The sequence below is a fragment of the Eucyclogobius newberryi genome, unplaced genomic scaffold, assembly GCF_026437365.1.
Source record: "Eucyclogobius newberryi isolate DKJ021-1_F unplaced genomic scaffold, fEucNew1.0.hap1 SCAF_206, whole genome shotgun sequence".
In the NCBI taxonomy this organism is placed as follows: Eukaryota; Metazoa; Chordata; class Actinopteri; order Gobiiformes; family Gobiidae; genus Eucyclogobius; species Eucyclogobius newberryi.
The window spans coordinates 21,239-40,000 of NW_027315842.1; the positions used below are offsets into that span (position 1 = coordinate 21,239).

At 52.7% G+C, this 18,762-nt stretch overlaps 1 protein-coding gene across 1 annotated transcript in view; it reads left to right on the plus strand.

Annotated features, from left to right (window-relative positions):
- The first annotated feature begins 1,851 nt into the window (after positions 1–1,851).
- LOC140369933 (scavenger receptor cysteine-rich type 1 protein M130-like) overlaps positions 1,852–18,762 on the plus strand; it is a 24,078-nt gene continuing 7,167 nt past the window's right edge. Inside the window, exons 1-9 of the mRNA XM_072456991.1 lie at positions 1,852–2,291; positions 3,486–3,767; positions 3,891–4,181; positions 9,183–9,464; positions 9,588–9,878; positions 13,242–13,523; positions 13,619–13,924; positions 14,385–14,711; positions 16,472–16,557. Coding sequence (XP_072313092.1) covers positions 2,216–2,291; positions 3,486–3,767; positions 3,891–4,181; positions 9,183–9,464; positions 9,588–9,878; positions 13,242–13,523; positions 13,619–13,924; positions 14,385–14,711; positions 16,472–16,557 — 2,223 coding nt within the window. The 5' untranslated portion in view covers positions 1,852–2,215. The remainder of the gene's footprint in view (positions 2,292–3,485; positions 3,768–3,890; positions 4,182–9,182; positions 9,465–9,587; positions 9,879–13,241; positions 13,524–13,618; positions 13,925–14,384; positions 14,712–16,471; positions 16,558–18,762) is intronic.

The following is an 18,762-nucleotide window of genomic DNA, read 5'->3' on the forward strand; positions in this document are numbered from 1 at the left end:
CTCACGCCGCCAACGCACTCACGCCGCCACCGCACTCACGCCGCGGCCGCACTCACGCCGCCGCCGCACTCACGCCGCGGCCGCACTCACGCCGCCACCACCGCACTCACGCCGCCAACGCACTCACGCCGCCGCCGCACTCACGCCACCGCCACTGCACTCACGCCGCCACCACCGCACTCACGCCGCCAACTCACGCCGCCGCCGCACTCACGCCGCCGCCGCACTCACGCCGCCGCCGCACTCACGCCGCCGCCGCACTCACGCCGCCGCCGCACTCACGCCACCTCCGCACTCACGACGCCACCGCACTCACGCCACCACCGCACTCACGCCACCACCGCACTCACGTCGCCGCCGCCGCACTCACGCCGCCGCCACCGCACTCACGCCGCCAACGCACTCACGCCGCCGCCGCACTCACGCCGCGGCCGCACTCACGCCGCCGCCGCACTCACGCCGCCGCCACCGCACTCACGCCGCCGCCACCGCACTCACGCCGCCGCCGCACTCACGCCGCCGCCGCACTCACGCCGCCGCCGCACTCACGCCGCCGCCGCACTCACGCCACCGCCACTGCACTCACGCCGCCACCACCGCACTCACGCCGCCAACGCACTCACGCCGCCGGCGCACTCACGCCGCCGCCGCACTCACGCCGCCGCCGCACTCACGCCACCGCCACTGCACTCACGCCGCCACCACCGCACTCACGCCGCCAACGCACTCACGCCACCGCACTCACGCCGCCGCACTCACGCCGCCGCCGCACTCACGCCGCCGCCGCACTCACGCCGCCGCCGCACTCACGCCGCCGCACTCACGCCGCCGCCGCACTCACGCCACCGCCGCACTCACGCCGCCGCCGCCGCACTCACGCCGCCGCCGCACTCACGCCGCCGCCGCACTCACGCCACCGCACTCACGCCACCTCACTCACGCCACCTCCGCACTCACGCCGCACTCACGACGCCAACGCACTCACGCCGCCGCCGCACTCACGCCGCCGCCGCACTCACGCCACCGCCACCGCACTCACGCCACCGCCACCGCACTCACGCCGCCGCCACCGCACTCACGCCGCCGCACTCACGCCGCCGCCGCACTCACGCCGCCGCCACCGCACTCACGCCGCCGCCGCCGCACTCACGCCGCCGCACTCACGCCGCCGCCGCACTCACGCCGCCGCCACCGCAGTCACGCCGCCGCCAACGCACTCACGCCGCCGCCAACGCACTCACGCCGCCGTCGCACTCACGCCGCCACCACCGCACTCACGCCGCCGCACTCACGTCGCCGCGCCGCACTCACGTCGCCGCCGCCGCCGCCGCACTCACGTCGCCACCGCCGCCGCCGCACTCACGTCGCCACCGCCGCACTCACGCCACCGCCGCACTCACACCGCCGCACTCACGCCACCGCACTCACGCCACCGCACTCACGCCACCGCACTCACGCCGTCGCACTCACGCCGCCGCACTCACGCCGCCGCCGCACTCACGCCGCCGCACTCACGCCGCCGCCGCACTCACGCCACCGCCGCACTCACGCCGCCGCCACCGCACTCACGCCGCCGCCAACGCACTCACGCCGCCGCCGCCGCCGCACGCCGCCGCCGCACTCACGCCGCCGCCGCACTCACGCCGCCGCCGCACTCACGCCACCGCCGCCACCGCACTCACGCCGCCGCACTCACGCCGCCGCCGCACTCACGCCACCGCACTCACGCCGCCGCCGCACTCACGCCACCGCCACTGCACTCACGCCGCCACCACCGCACTCACGCCACCTCCGCACTCACGCCGCAGCCGCACTCACGCCGCCGCACTCACGCCACTGCACTCACGCCACTGCACTCACGCCGCCGCCGCACTCACAGGGTCCCTGTCTACTGACTCAGCTGGCCTCACCTGCTCAGGTAAAGGGGCGGGGCTTCAGCTGCTCAGGTAAAAGGGCGGGGCTCATTCTGTCTCTTGTCTGTTCAGAGCCCCTCAGGCTGGTGGGAGGGGCCAGTCGCTGTGCTGGGACTCTGGAGGTGAAACACAGAGGAGAATGGAGACGAGTGGAGAACTATGGCCCCCGGAACTTTGACTCCTGGAACTTGGGGGCCACAGCTGCTGTGTGTCGAGCCCTGGACTGTGGCTCTGCTGTTTCTGGAGGAAACAGAGATGATTTTCCACAGAGTCGTGTGTGGAGGATCAGCTCTGACTGTGTGATGAAGTCTACAGTGACAGAGTGTGTCTGGAGCACAGACTCTCCCTCTTCTCGGGCTCTGGACGTGGTGTGTTCAGGTAAAAGTCTTAAATCCTCAGGTTGAATCTCTCAGATGTTCCTCACAGACTGCTCCTCTCTGTGTCTGGAGTCACTCATTATGGAAGTGTTATTGGTTTCAATATAACAGATGATGAACAGTTTGATGCTAAAGCTTAGCATTAGCTCTCTAAATATCAAGTATAAATAATGAAGAGTGTTTGGGTCGGGACCACCTCGGTGTCAGGAGGACAGACTCGTGTCCCTCACGCCGGGTCTGGAGCTCTGTTCAGCTCTGATATTACATTCTCCTCTTCACTCTCACATCTTTTTACTTTTTGTATTATTAATACTAACAGATCAAGACCAGACAGTGAAAGATCAAAAAGTAAAACAAGTAGGTGAAGAATAAACCTGACAATAAATGTCCCTCTGTATCTGTCCCAGTGTCTGGTGAATCTGTCCAAGTTCAAGTTTAATATTTTATCTCTAGTTTCTCCAGAGGAATGTGAAATATCTCTGTGTAACGATCAATTAGAGTTTAGATCAGGCCTAAAAATAGTTAGAGTTACTTTAAGTAACCAGAGTTTGATTGTCTAAAGAAAGTGAAAGAGTTTCATGTGTTCACAGTTCTACCTGCAGATGTCTCTGGACCAGAAGAGCTCGTCCTCAGACTTCTGACCCATATCATTGTCCTACAAACCTCCATGTCACACATGTGTGTGTCCTATTGGCTCAGAGCGGTGATGTCACACATGTGTGTGTCCTATTGGCTCAGAGCGGTGATGTCACACATGTGTGTGTCCTATTGGCTCAGAGTGGTGATGTCACACATGTGTGTGTCCTATTGGCTCAGAGCGGTGATGTCACACATGTGTGTGTCCTATTGGCTCAGAGTGGTGATGTCACACATGTGTGTGTCCTATTGGCTCAGAGCGGTGATGTCACACATGTGTGTGTCCTATTGGCTCAGAGTGGTGATGTCACACATGTGTGTGTCCTATTGGCTCAGAGCGGTGATGTCACACATGTGTGTGTCCTATTGGCTCAGAGTGGTGATGTCACACATGTGTGTGTCCTATATGCTCAGAGCGATGATGTCACACATGTGTGTGTCCTATTGGCTCAGAGCAGTGATGTCACACATGTGTGTGTGTCCTATTGGCTCAGAGTGATGATGTCACACATGTGTGTGTCCTATTGGCTCAGAGCGGTGATGTCACATGTGTCCACAGACTGGGTGCGGCTGGTCTCGGGGTCCGGCCTGTGCTCAGGATCAGTGCAGATCTGGGATCAGTCCTGGACCTGGCTCTGTGAAGAGGCCTTGGACCTTCAGGGTGCAGAGGTGCTGTGCAGGGAGCTGGGCTGTGGGGCTCCTTCTCTCCTCCAGGGGGCGGTCTCTCCTCTGGGACTGCAGACGTTCTACTGTGAGGGACATGAGTCTGCTCTGAGGGACTGTCCCCGCTCCAGCTCTGAGAACTGCTCCTCTGGAGCCGCTGTCAACCTCACCTGCTCAGGTAAAGGGGCGGGGCCTCACCTGCTCAGGTAAAGGGGCGGGGCCTCACCTACTCAGGTAAAGGGGCGGGGCTTCAGCTGCTCAGGTAAAAGGGCGGGGCTCATTCTGTCACTTGTCTGTTCAGAGCCCCTCAGGCTGGTGGGAGGGGCCAGTCGCTGTGCTGGGACTCTGGAGGTGAAACACAGAGGAGAATGGAGACGAGTGGAGAACTATGGCCCCTGGAACTTGGGGGCCACAGCTGCTGTGTGTCGAGCCCTGGACTGTGGCTCTGCTGTTTCTGGAGGAACCAGAGGTAGTTTTCCACAGAGTCGTGTGTGGGTGATCAGCTCTGACTGTGTGATGAAGTCTACAGTGACAGAGTGTGTCATCAGCACAGACTCTCCCTCTTCTCTGGCTCTGGACGTGGTGTGTTCAGGTAAAAGTCTTAAATCCTCAGGTTGAATCTCTCAGATGTTCCTCACAGACTGCTCCTCTCTGTGTCTGGAGTCACTCATTATGGAAGTGTTATTGGTTTCAATATAACAGATGATGAACAGTTTGATGCTAAAGCTTAGCATTAGCTCTCTAAATATCAAAGTATAAATAATGAAGAGTGTTTGGGTCGGGACCACCTCAGTGTCAGGAGGACAGACTCGTGTCCCTCACGCCGGGTCTGGAGCTGTGTTCAGCTCTGATATTACATTCTCCTCTTCACTCTCACATCTTTGTCTCTGAGGATTCTTTTTTTTTGTTTTCACTTTTTAATGTTATTAATACTAACAGAACAAGACCAGACAGTGAAAGATCAAATCAAAAAGTAAAAACAGTAGGTGAAGAATAAACCAAGTGTACTATGGTTTGCAGCGCTGTTCCCACACTTCAAGAGGAATTGTACTCGCTGGTGAAGATTAAAAGCTGGATTCCACTCAGATACTTTATTCATTTTTCACATTTTTCATAGAGTGTATGAGACAGGTTTCAGGTGAAACAAGTTCGAAATTGAACACAAAAACAACACCAAAAGTACGTGATGAATTTACAAAATGTGTAGAGCAACACTTTGTTAAAGTTTCAGATATAGCAAAATACAATAAACAGAATTAATAATTACATTCCACCAGCACTTTGTAGAGTTAACTTAACAAGATAAATCTTTAACATAAAGAAACAATAAGAATTTAAATCTGAAGTTAAAAAGCAATTTTTTTTGGGACTAAACCCATGATAAAAATACAATACACACTTCAAAATGACTAACTGAAGGTGAAAAGGTTTGCACTGAACACCTTGTTAGCACAACACTGTGAGCAGCAGGTGATAAGTTCAACAGTCTTTAAGTGTACCGGCTGTCACTTCACTGATTGGCAGAGATCACGGGTTTGGGGAGGTCGTCATCATCTTGACGATCACATTTATTGCAGAGACAATTACAGTCTTTGTCATCAACGTGCATTTCTAAGGACTCTTTACATGCTCCGATCCTCTTGATTGCCCCGAGCTTCTCTTGAGAGTGTAAGAAATTAAAACTTGTTACAGTAGTAGAGCTTCTTATGACTGAGGTCAGCACAAATGACACAGCCCTCTGATTGGTTTGTTTTTGTGGCCAAGGTTCTATTCTGTCTGCGCTCTGGTCTGTTTTCTTTTCCTGCTGGATTCTCCATCATCCAGCTGCTCATATAGTTTCTGCCATTTTTTTAGCAAACAAAGAAGTTTGTCAAAATGGGTCTGTGGATCCACCTCATTTGCAGAGTTAGCAGCATAAACCAACCAGTCCTTCTTGAGAGAGTCCGGAAGCTTCCTTCATGGATTTTGTTCTTGATGGCTCCAACATCCCGAGCGCCATAAGGTCATAGAGGGCTTTCTCGATGGCCTGAATAAGCTGAATGAGCTTGTGGGGCTGGAGACCTTGGACTGGGGTTATTCCCTGCAACTCCACAACAACCTAAAGTGCGATTATGGAGCGGTTTCCATGACGACTGTCAGGGACTTTGAATATTCTTTCAGCAGAGTTATATGTAGACTGGTGGTGAGTTCTTGTAACCTTTCCGTCGAGGCTATCAATGAGTTGGAATTTCTTGACCGTTTTAGACCCTGTTGCTTCCCCTTGTCATTGCAGAGCTTCCCACTCTTTTCAGCACAAAGGGAAATCTCTTTTCATCCTCGTGAATCGTGGAAGTGCCGTGGGTCTGAGCTTGATTGCTGGCGTGAGGAAACTGGGTGATGGTGGTGGTCGTGCTTCAATGTCAACATCAATTATTGCCTGGATAAAGTGAGCTTTTCTGGACTTGAGCCACACAATATGGAGCTCCAGAGATGGCTCTGGAAATTCTTCTTCTCAGCAGGAGAGGCCCAGCACTTCCAGCTGTTATATGGCTCTTTAGCAGCATTCATTAAAGCTTCTAGAAGGATCAGACTGTAGTCACATGACTCTAACTTAATTGCAGGTGGCACAGAAGAAACCTCTTTCACGTTCAGATTCTGCTGCTTGGAAGGGTTGAGACAGTGCAGCTTCTCCAAAGTTGGACCAGAGCAGAAGGTCTTGGACTCCACCTCGTCTCTTCTCACACTCTTTAGCAGTTTTAGTAGATGTACAATGTTTAAATGTCAGAGAGAAAGTTTTAGCTGAAAGCTGTGGCAGAAAGCAGTGAGAGGTGGGAGGGAACAGGCTGCACCAGCATCAACCCGACCATCCTTAAACCCAAATGAGGGCACCTGCCTGTATAGACTAAACAGGACACGCCGCCACCACCGCACTCACGCCGCCAACGCACTCACGCCACCGCACTCACGCCGCCGCACTCACGCCGCCGCCGCACTCACGCCGCCGCCGCACTCACGCCGCCGCCGCACTCACGCCGCCGCACTCACGCCGCCGCCGCACTCACGCCACCGCCGCACTCACGCCGCCGCCGCCGCACTCACGCCGCCGCCGCACTCACGCCGCCGCCGCACTCACGCCACCGCACTCACGCCACCTCACTCACGCCACCTCCGCACTCACGCCGCACTCACGACGCCAACGCACTCACGCCGCCGCCGCACTCACGCCGCCGCCGCACTCACGCCACCGCCACCGCACTCACGCCACCGCCACCGCACTCACGCCGCCGCCACCGCACTCACGCCGCCGCACTCACGCCGCCGCCGCACTCACGCCGCCGCCACCGCACTCACGCCGCCGCCGCCGCACTCACGCCGCCGCACTCACGCCGCCGCCGCACTCACGCCGCCGCCACCGCAGTCACGCCGCCGCCAACGCACTCACGCCGCCATCAACGCACTCACGCCGCCGTCGCACTCACGCCGCCACCACCGCACTCACGCCGCCGCACTCACGTCGCCGCGCCGCACTCACGTCGCCGCCGCCGCCGCCGCACTCACGTCGCCACCGCCGCCGCCGCACTCACGTCGCCACCGCCGCACTCACGCCACCGCCGCACTCACACCGCCGCACTCACGCCACCGCACTCACGCCACCGCACTCACGCCGTCGCACTCACGCCGCCGCACTCACGCCGCCGCCGCACTCACGCCGCCGCACTCACGCCGCCGCCGCACTCACGCCACCGCCGCACTCACGCCGCCGCCACCGCACTCACGCCGCCGCCAACGCACTCACGCCGCCGCCGCCGCCGCACGCCGCCGCCGCACTCACGCCGCCGCCGCACTCACGCCGCCGCCGCACTCACGCCACCGCCGCCACCGCACTCACGCCGCCGCACTCACGCCGCCGCCGCACTCACGCCACCGCACTCACGCCGCCGCCGCACTCACGCCACCGCCACTGCACTCACGCCGCCACCACCGCACTCACGCCACCTCCGCACTCACGCCGCAGCCGCACTCACGCCGCCGCACTCACGCCACTGCACTCACGCCACTGCACTCACGCCGCCGCCGCACTCACAGGGTCCCTGTCTACTGACTCAGCTGGCCTCACCTGCTCAGGTAAAGGGGCGGGGCTTCAGCTGCTCAGGTAAAAGGGCGGGGCTCATTCTGTCTCTTGTCTGTTCAGAGCCCCTCAGGCTGGTGGGAGGGGCCAGTCGCTGTGCTGGGACTCTGGAGGTGAAACACAGAGGAGAATGGAGACGAGTGGAGAACTATGGCCCCCGGAACTTTCACTCCTGGAACTTGGGGGCCACAGCTGCTGTGTGTCGAGCCCTGGACTGTGGCTCTGCTGTTTCTGGAGGAAACAGAGATGATTTTCCACAGAGTCGTGTGTGGAGGATCAGCTCTGACTGTGTGATGAAGTCTACAGTGACAGAGTGTGTCTGGAGCACAGACTCTCCCTCTTCTCGGGCTCTGGACGTGGTGTGTTCAGGTAAAAGTCTTAAATCCTCAGGTTGAATCTCTCAGATGTTCCTCACAGACTGCTCCTCTCTGTGTCTGGAGTCACTCATTATGGAAGTGTTATTGGTTTCAATATAACAGATGATGAACAGTTTGATGCTAAAGCTTAGCATTAGCTCTCTAAATATCAAGTATAAATAATGAAGAGTGTTTGGGTCGGGACCACCTCGGTGTCAGGAGGACAGACTCGTGTCCCTCACGCCGGGTCTGGAGCTCTGTTCAGCTCTGATATTACATTCTCCTCTTCACTCTCACATCTTTTTACTTTTTGTATTATTAATACTAACAGATCAAGACCAGACAGTGAAAGATCAAAAAGTAAAACAAGTAGGTGAAGAATAAACCTGACAATAAATGTCCCTCTGTATCTGTCCCAGTGTCTGGTGAATCTGTCCAAGTTCAAGTTTAATATTTTATCTCTAGTTTCTCCAGAGGAATGTGAAATATCTCTGTGTAACGATCAATTAGAGTTTAGATCAGGCCTAAAAATAGTTAGAGTTACTTTAAGTAACCAGAGTTTGATTGTCTAAAGAAAGTGAAAGAGTTTCATGTGTTCACAGTTCTACCTGCAGATGTCTCTGGACCAGAAGAGCTCGTCCTCAGACTTCTGACCCATATCATTGTCCTACAAACCTCCATGTCACACATGTGTGTGTCCTATTGGCTCAGAGCGGTGATGTCACACATGTGTGTGTCCTATTGGCTCAGAGCGGTGATGTCACACATGTGTGTGTCCTATTGGCTCAGAGTGGTGATGTCACACATGTGTGTGTCCTATTGGCTCAGAGCGGTGATGTCACACATGTGTGTGTCCTATTGGCTCAGAGTGGTGATGTCACACATGTGTGTGTCCTATTGGCTCAGAGCGGTGATGTCACACATGTGTGTGTCCTATTGGCTCAGAGTGGTGATGTCACACATGTGTGTGTCCTATATGCTCAGAGCGATGATGTCACACATGTGTGTGTCCTATTGGCTCAGAGCAGTGATGTCACACATGTGTGTGTGTCCTATTGGCTCAGAGTGATGATGTCACACATGTGTGTGTCCTATTGGCTCAGAGCGGTGATGTCACATGTGTCCACAGACTGGGTGCGGCTGGTCTCGGGGTCCGGCCTGTGCTCAGGATCAGTGCAGATCTGGGATCAGTCCTGGACCTGGCTCTGTGAAGAGGCCTTGGACCTTCAGGGTGCAGAGGTGCTGTGCAGGGAGCTGGGCTGTGGGGCTCCTTCTCTCCTCCAGGGGGCGGTCTCTCCTCTGGGACTGCAGACGTTCTACTGTGAGGGACATGAGTCTGCTCTGAGGGACTGTCCCCGCTCCAGCTCTGAGAACTGCTCCTCTGGAGCCGCTGTCAACCTCACCTGCTCAGGTAAAGGGGCGGGGCCTCACCTGCTCAGGTAAAGGGGCGGGGCCTCACCTACTCAGGTAAAGGGGCGGGGCTTCAGCTGCTCAGGTAAAAGGGCGGGGCTCATTCTGTCACTTGTCTGTTCAGAGCCCCTCAGGCTGGTGGGAGGGGCCAGTCGCTGTGCTGGGACTCTGGAGGTGAAACACAGAGGAGAATGGAGACGAGTGGAGAACTATGGCCCCTGGAACTTGGGGGCCACAGCTGCTGTGTGTCGAGCCCTGGACTGTGGCTCTGCTGTTTCTGGAGGAACCAGAGGTAGTTTTCCACAGAGTCGTGTGTGGGTGATCAGCTCTGACTGTGTGATGAAGTCTACAGTGACAGAGTGTGTCATCAGCACAGACTCTCCCTCTTCTCTGGCTCTGGACGTGGTGTGTTCAGGTAAAAGTCTTAAATCCTCAGGTTGAATCTCTCAGATGTTCCTCACAGACTGCTCCTCTCTGTGTCTGGAGTCACTCATTATGGAAGTGTTATTGGTTTCAATATAACAGATGATGAACAGTTTGATGCTAAAGCTTAGCATTAGCTCTCTAAATATCAAAGTATAAATAATGAAGAGTGTTTGGGTCGGGACCACCTCAGTGTCAGGAGGACAGACTCGTGTCCCTCACGCCGGGTCTGGAGCTGTGTTCAGCTCTGATATTACATTCTCCTCTTCACTCTCACATCTTTGTCTCTGAGGATTCTTTTTTTTGTTTTCACTTTTTAATGTTATTAATACTAACAGAACAAGACCAGACAGTGAAAGATCAAATCAAAAAGTAAAAACAGTAGGTGAAGAATAAACCAAGTGTACTATGGTTTGCAGCGCTGTTCCCACACTTCAAGAGGAATTGTACTCGCTGGTGAAGATTAAAAGCTGGATTCCACTCAGATACTTTATTCATTTTTCACATTTTTCATAGAGTGTATGAGACAGGTTTCAGGTGAAACAAGTTCGAAATTGAACACAAAAACAACACCAAAAGTACGTGATGAATTTACAAAATGTGTAGAGCAACACTTTGTTAAAGTTTCAGATATAGCAAAATACAATAAACAGAATTAATAATTACATTCCACCAGCACTTTGTAGAGTTAACTTAACAAGATAAATCTTTAACATAAAGAAACAATAAGAATTTAAATCTGAAGTTAAAAAGCAATTTTTTTTGGGACTAAACCCATGATAAAAATACAATACACACTTCAAAATGACTAACTGAAGGTGAAAAGGTTTGCACTGAACACCTTGTTAGCACAACACTGGGAGCAGCAGGTGATAAGTTCAACAGTCTTTAAGTGTACCGGCTGTCACTTCACTGATTGGCAGAGATCACGGGTTTGGGGAGGTCGTCATCATCTTGACGATCACATTTATTGCAGAGACAATTACAGTCTTTGTCATCAACGTGCATTTCTAAGGACTCTTTACATGCTCCGATCCTCTTGATTGCCCCGAGCTTCTCTTGAGAGTGTAAGAAATTAAAACTTGTTACAGTAGTAGAGCTTCTTATGACTGAGGTCAGCACAAATGACACAGCCCTCTGATTGGTTTGTTTTTGTGGCCAAGGTTCTATTCTGTCTGCGCTCTGGTCTGTTTTCTTTTCCTGCTGGATTCTCCATCATCCAGCTGCTCATATAGTTTCTGCCATTTTTTTAGCAAACAAAGAAGTTTGTCAAAATGGGTCTGTGGATCCACCTCATTTGCAGAGTTAGCAGCATAAACCAACCAGTCCTTCTTGAGAGAGTCCGGAAGCTTCCTTCATGGATTTTGTTCTTGATGGCTCCAACATCCCGAGCGCCATAAGGTCATAGAGGGCTTTCTCGATGGCCTGAATAAGCTGAATGAGCTTGTGGGGCTGGAGACCTTGGACTGGGGTTATTCCCTGCAACTCCACAACAACCTAAAGTGCGATTATGGAGCGGTTTCCATGACGACTGTCAGGGACTTTGAATATTCTTTCAGCAGAGTTATATGTAGACTGGTGGTGAGTTCTTGTAACCTTTCCGTCGAGGCTATCAATGAGTTGGAATTTCTTGACCGTTTTAGACCCTGTTGCTTCCCCTTGTCATTGCAGAGCTTCCCACTCTTTTCAGCACAAAGGGAAATCTCTTTTCATCCTCGTGAATCGTGGAAGTGCCGTGGGTCTGAGCTTGATTGCTGGCGTGAGGAAACTGGGTGATGGTGGTGGTCGTGCTTCAATGTCAACATCAATTATTGCCTGGATAAAGTGAGCTTTTCTGGACTTGAGCCACACAATATGGAGCTCCAGAGATGGCTCTGGAAATTCTTCTTCTCAGCAGGAGAGGCCCAGCACTTCCAGCTGTTATATGGCTCTTTAGCAGCATTCATTAAAGCTTCTAGAAGGATCAGACTGTAGTCACATGACTCTAACTTAATTGCAGGTGGCACAGAAGAAACCTCTTTCACGTTCAGATTCTGCTGCTTGGAAGGGTTGAGACAGTGCAGCTTCTCCAAAGTTGGACCAGAGCAGAAGGTCTTGGACTCCACCTCGTCTCTTCTCACACTCTTTAGCAGTTTTAGTAGATGTACAATGTTTAAATGTCAGAGAGAAAGTTTTAGCTGAAAGCTGTGGCAGAAAGCAGTGAGAGGTGGGAGGGAACAGGCTGCACCAGCATCAACCCGACCATCCTTAAACCCAAATGAGGGCACCTGCCTGTATAGACTAAACAGGACCCAGTAAAACATTGTAGGCTACATTTTTAGCTAATCTTAAATTAACCCGGTGTACACAATATATAATAAAACAAGTTTTAAATAACATGGCAATCAAATCACGTGCAGTATTTGTACTTTCAACAATTCAATAGTATGTGACAAATATTCACACTCTCCAATGTCAGTATGAATGTGACATGTGATGAAGAGCCTTCAAAACGTGTTCCAGTGTTGGTCGGGTCGACAAGAACTTAAGAGTTGAGTATTTTCAATATAAATAGAATGCTGGAAATGTTTGGTTTAAAGAACTGACCTGAGCCTAGGTACCTTGCCTTGTCTCCAAAGTCAGTTCCTTCCAATCCAAGGCAAATGTCCTGCCTCAGTCCAAAAAGAAGGAACGAGCAGCAGCGCCACAGTCACACCAAGAAACCAAAATGTAAACACATGGGGACGTCATCAATTCTGGGGCCAAACATGATTCAAATACTGCCTGTATCTTTAACACCAATGTCTAATCATTAGAAACGTGAACAGAGCCTTGTCCTATTGGCTCAGAGCAGTGATGTCACACGTGTGTGTCCTATTGGCTCAGAGCAGTGATGTCACACGTGTGTGTCCTATTGGCTCAGAGCGGTGATGTCACACATGTGTGTGTCCTATTGGCTCAGAGCGGTGATGTCACACATGTGTGTGTCCTTTTGGCTCAGAGCGATGATGTCACACATGTGTGTGTCCTATTGGCTCAGAGCGGTGATGTCACACATGTGTGTGTCCTATTGGCTCAGAGCGGTGATGTCACACGTGTGTGTCCTATTGGCTCAGAGTGGTGATGTCACACATGTGTGTGTCCTATTGGCTCAGAGCGATGATGTCACACATGTGTGTGTCCTATTGGCTCAGAGTGATGATGTCACACATGTGTGTGTCCTATTGGCTCAGAGCGGTGATGTCACACATGTGTGTGTCCTATTGGCTCAGAGCGGTGATGTCACACATGTGTGTGTCCTATTGGCTCAGAGTGATGATGTCACACATGTGTGTGTCCTATTGGCTCAGAGCGGTGATGTCACATGTGTCCACAGACTGGGTGCGGCTGGTCTCGGGGTCCGGCCTGTGCTCAGGATCAGTGCAGATCTGGGATCAGTCCTGGACCTGGCTCTGTGAAGAGGCCTTGGACCTTCAGGGTGCAGAGGTGCTGTGCAGGGAGCTGGGCTGTGGGGCTCCTTCTCTCCCCCAGGGGGCGGTCTCTCCTCTGGGACTGCAGACGTTCTACTGTGAGGGACATGAGTCTGCTCTGAGGGACTGTCCCCGCTCTGGCTCTGAGAACTGCTCCTCTGGAGCCGCTGTCAACCTCACCTGCTCAGGTAAAGGGGCGGGGCCTCACCTGCTCAGGTAAAGGGGCGGGGCTTCAGCTGCTCAGGTAAAAGGGCGGGGCTCATTCTGTCTCTTGTCTGTTCAGAGCCCCTCAGGCTGGTGGGAGGGGCCAGTCGCTGTGCTGGGACTCTGGAGGTGAAACACAGAGGAGAATGGAGACGAGTGGAGAACTATGACCCCTGGAACTATGGCCCCTGGAACTTGGGGGCCACAGCTGCTGTGTGTCGAGCCCTGGACTGTGGCTCTGCTGTTTCTGGAGGAGACAGAGATGATTTTCCACAGAGTCGTGTGTGGAGGATCAGACCTGACTGTGTGATGAAGTCTACAGTGACAGAGTGTGTCTGGAGCACAGACTCTCCCTCTTCTCGGGCTCTGGACGTGGTGTGTTCAGGTAAAAGTAAAAATCTGATGCATTTTAGGTTTTCTCTTGATCTTGGCGTCATTTTAACCCCTCGTTTGAAGGAACACATTTTCCTTTTTGATCTTGTCTCAATATAAAGAAATTAAAAAAAATTAAATGATCATTTCCTTAACACAAACAATACAGACTTTTGATCTGTGGCTTTTAATATAAAAAAATCTTCTGCTCCAAACCAAATGTTTCACTGACAGAAGATGACCTGTGTCTGACCTCTGACCAACAGAAATGAATGAATCTCAATCAGATTATTTGCAAGAGCCTCACGTTCTTCCTCTCTCGCTCCTTCTACCTTCACCTCACACATTTGACCCTTTATTACTTTGGAGTTAAACATTAGTGTTGACAGTAAAACACTCAGAATGTGACCTCTGACCCTGGACTCGGGCCTCAGTCGGGTCAAGAATTAAACATCTTCGTCCTCTCTTCACAGACTTACTGAACCGTCCAATCATCTCCCTGTCTGTGTTAGATGGGGCCTCCGAGTCCCAGCTTCAGGGGGTCTGGGTGATGCCGGGGTCAAAGTTCAGGGTCAAATGCTCTGTGGAGCCACAGTTCCCAGGAGGCTCCTTCCAGCTCCTCTCTCCCACTGTGAACCTCACTCAGAACCACACCCTGCCCGCTGTCAATCACTCTGCACACTTCCTGTTCTCTGACACTGGCCCCGCCCACAAAGGAAACTACACCTGTGTTTACCTCCTGCAGGTGTTCGACCACGCCTTCTCCTCTCAGAGCCACGCCCTCCAGCTCTATGTGGGAGGTGAGTACAGCAACACGGCCTCATGTTAGAGTCACAGTCTCGTGTTAGAGTCACAGTCTCGTGTTAGAGTCACAGCCTCATGTTAGAGTCACAGTCTCATGTTAGAGTCACAGTCTCATGTTAGAGTCACAGTCTCATGTTAGAGTCACAGCCTCATGTTAGAGTCACAGCCTCATGTTAGAGTCACAGCCTCATGTTAGAGTCACAGTCTCATGTTAGAGTCACAGTCTCATGTTAGAGCCACAGTCTCATGTTAGAGTCACAGTCACAGCCTCACGTTAGAGTCACAGTCTCATGTTAGAGTCACAGCCTCATGTTAGAGTCACAGTCACATGTTAGAGTCACAGTCTCATGTTAGAGTCACAGCCTCATGTTAGAGTCACAGCCTCATGTTAGAGTCACAGCCTCATGTTAGAGTCACAGCCTCATGTTAGAGTCACAGCCTCATGTTAGAGTCACAGTCACAGCCTCATGTTAGAGTCACAGCCTCATGTTAAAGTCACAGCCTCATGTTAGAGCCACAGTCTCATGTTAGAGTCACAGCCTCATGTTAGAGTCACAGCCTCATGTTAGAGTCACAGCCTCATGTTAGAGTCACAGTCTCATGTTAGAGTCACAGTCTCATGTTAGAGTCACAGTCTCATGTTAGAGCCACAGTCTCATGTTAGAGTCACAGCCTCATGTTAGAGTCACAGTCTCCTGTTAGAGTCACAGCCTCATGTTAAAATCACAGCCTCATGTTAGAGTCACAGTCTCATGTTAGAATCACAGTCTCATGTTAGAGTCACAGTCTCATGTTAGAGTCACACAGCCTCATGTTAGAGTCACAGTCTCATGTTAGAGTCACAGTCTCGTGTTAGAGTCACAGTCTCGTGTTAGAGCCACAGCCTCGTGTTAGAGTCACAGCCTCTTGTTAGAGTCACAGCCTCATGTTAGAGTCACAGCCTCATGTTAGAGTCACAGTCTCGTGTTAGAGTCACAGCCTCGTGTTAGAGTCACAGCCTCGTGTTAGAGTCACAGTCTCGTGTTAGAGTCACAGTCTTGTGTTAGAGTCACAGCCTCGTGTTAGAGCCACAGCCTCATGTTAGAGTCACAGCCTCATGTTAGAGTCACAGCCTCATGTTAGAGTCACAGCCTCATGTTAGAGTCACAGCCTCATGTTAGAGTCACAGTCTCATGTTAGAGTCACAGTCACAGCCTCACGTTAGAGTCACAGTCTCATGTTAGAGTCACAGCCTCATGTTAGAGTCACAGCCTCATGTTAGAGTCACAGTCACAGTCTCATGTTAGAGTCACAGCCTCATGTTAGAGTCACAGTCTCATGTTAGAGTCACAGCCTCATGTTAGAGTCACAGTCTCGTGTTAGAGTCACAGTCTCATGTTAGAGTCACAGTCTCATGTTAGAGTCACAGTCTCATGTTATAGTCACAGTCTCATGTTAGAGTCACAGTCTCATGTTAGAGTCACAGTCTCATGTTAGAGTCACAGTCTCATGTTATAGTCACAGTCTCATGTTAGAGTCACAGCCTCATGTTAGAGTCACAGCCTCATGTTAGAGTCACAGCCTCATGTTAGAGTCACAGTCTCATGTTAGAGTCACAGTCTCATGTTAGAGTCACAGCCTCATGTTAGAGTCACAGTCTCATGTTAGAGTCACAGTCTCATGTTAGAGTCACAGTCTCATGTTAGAGTCACAGTCTCATGTTAGAGTCACAGCCTCATGTTAGAGTCACAGTCTCATGAGTCCTTTTGTGTTGCAGGTTCAGACTCAGACTTGATCTTCAGAGTCCTGGTGGTTCTGCTGTTGACTCTCATAATCAACCTTCTGCTCTTCATATTCTGGAAGGTACTGGAGTCTTTAGACCTGATTTAGTCCTGGTTTGGATCTAGTTTGGATCTGCTTTACACTTAGGTTAGAGTCCTGCTTTAGTCCAGCTTCCAACACATTTCACTTGAGTCTGTTTTAGACCTTGCTTTGGCCTTCGTTAGTTCTTAAAGTTATGGTTTGGTCCTGGTTTATTCTTTCATGTTTTCCTGGTTTAGACCTGATTTAGTCCTGTTTTTTAGACCTGAATGTTCTGTGTCCTGTTGTTTCAGGTCAAGGACAGACGGGGCGCTATAGAGCCGGCTGAAGTGGAGCTGGAGTTAGAGCCGTTCAGATCCTCATGAGACCTGGACTCAGCCCGCTGGCTTTAGACAGAGAGAAGAGCGAGTGTACTTTATTCGGACTGTGATACTGGTATTTATCAGTTACTCTTAGTGGATTCATTTAGAGGAACATGTGATTGATCAATTTGAGGAAGAATTTTGATCTAATTTATTTTTCCAACTTTTTTAATGACTACTTCTGCTTTATATTTTTCACTTTTTACATCCATGTGTTTTTACTGCAGTCTGTGCCTTTCCTTACGTTTAATAAACCGTTTTTATCCTTGTCTGTTGTTGTCTTTGTCCCTGCGATGGATAAATATGTTGTTGGGGCATTTGAATAGCTCACTGTCGGCACCTGCTGTCTCTGAGCGGAAATCAAGCCTTGTAACATCTGCTGACATCGACCCAAAGACGACTCTCCTGAGAAACCCTGGCTCTCTGTTATATTTGGCCATGTTAAATGTTTCAGTATGTGAATATATTGCCTTATTTCTTTTTCCATTTTTTTGTCTTTTGGTTTTTGGTGTGTAGTCTTTATTGGACAGGACAGTGTAGAAGAACATTCAGGAAGGATCCAAACTCAGGACCCTGTGGCCTGCTGCACGTGGAGCCTGGCATATGTGCCATCCACAGGGCGGCACATATTACCTGCATTTTTGAAAAGGAAAAGAGAAAAAAGCCTTTAGGGTCTGTTTTCTGATTGTGTAATTTCACAAAGGAGCTGCAGGGGGAGCTCTGTCACCAAAGTTACTTAGTTTGGCTTTGAAATAGAAAATCAGCCCGCGCAGGAGCACCTGCAGGAGCACTCACAGGAGCACCCACAGGAGCACCCGCAGGAGCACCCACAGGAGCACTCACAGGAGCACTCGCAGGAGCACCCGCAGGAGCACTCACAGGAGCACCCACAGGAGCACCCGCAGGAGCACTCACAGGAGTACCTGCAGGAGCACTCACAGGAGCACCCGCAGGAGCACTCACAGGAGCACTCACAGGAGCACCCGCAGGAGCACTCGCAGGAGCACCCGCAGGAGCACTCACAGGAGCACCCGCAGGAGCACCCACAGGAGCACTCACAGGAGCACCCGCAGGAGCACCCACAGGAGCACTCACAGGAGCACTCACAGGAGCACCCACAGGAGCACCCGCAGGAGCACCCGCAGGAGCACCCGCAGGAGCACTCACAGGAGCACTCACAGGAGCACCTGCAGGAGCACTCACAGGAGCACCCGCAGGAGCACTCACAGGATCACCCGCAGGAGCACTCACAGGAGCACCCACAGGAGCACCCACAGGAGCACCCACAGGAGCACCCGCAGGAGCACCCGCAGGAGCACTCACAGGAGCACTCACAGGAGCACCCGCAGGAGCACTCACAGGAGCACCCGCAGGAGCACTCACAGGAGCACCCGCAGGAGCACTCACAGGATCACCCGCAGGAGCACTCACAGGAGCACTCACAGGAGCACCCGCAGGAGCACTCACAGGATCACCCGCAGGAGCACTCACAGGAGCACCCACAGGAGCACCCACAGGAGCACCCACAGGAGCACCCGCAGGAGCACCCGCAGGAGCACTCACAGGAGCACTCACAGGAGCACCCGCAGGAGCACTCACAGGAGCACCCGCAGGAGCACTCACAGGAGCACCCGCAGGAGCACTCACAGGATCACCCGCAGGAGCACTCACAGGAGCACTCACAGGAGCACCTGCAGGAGCACTCACAGGAGCACCCACAGGAGCACCCGCAGGAGCACCCACAGGAGCACTCACAGGAGCACCCGCAGGAGCACTCACAGGAGCACTCACAGGAGCACCTGCAGGAGCACTCACAGGAGCACTCACAGGAGCACCCACAGGAGCACCCGCAGGAGCACCCGCAGGAGCACCCGCAGGAGCACTC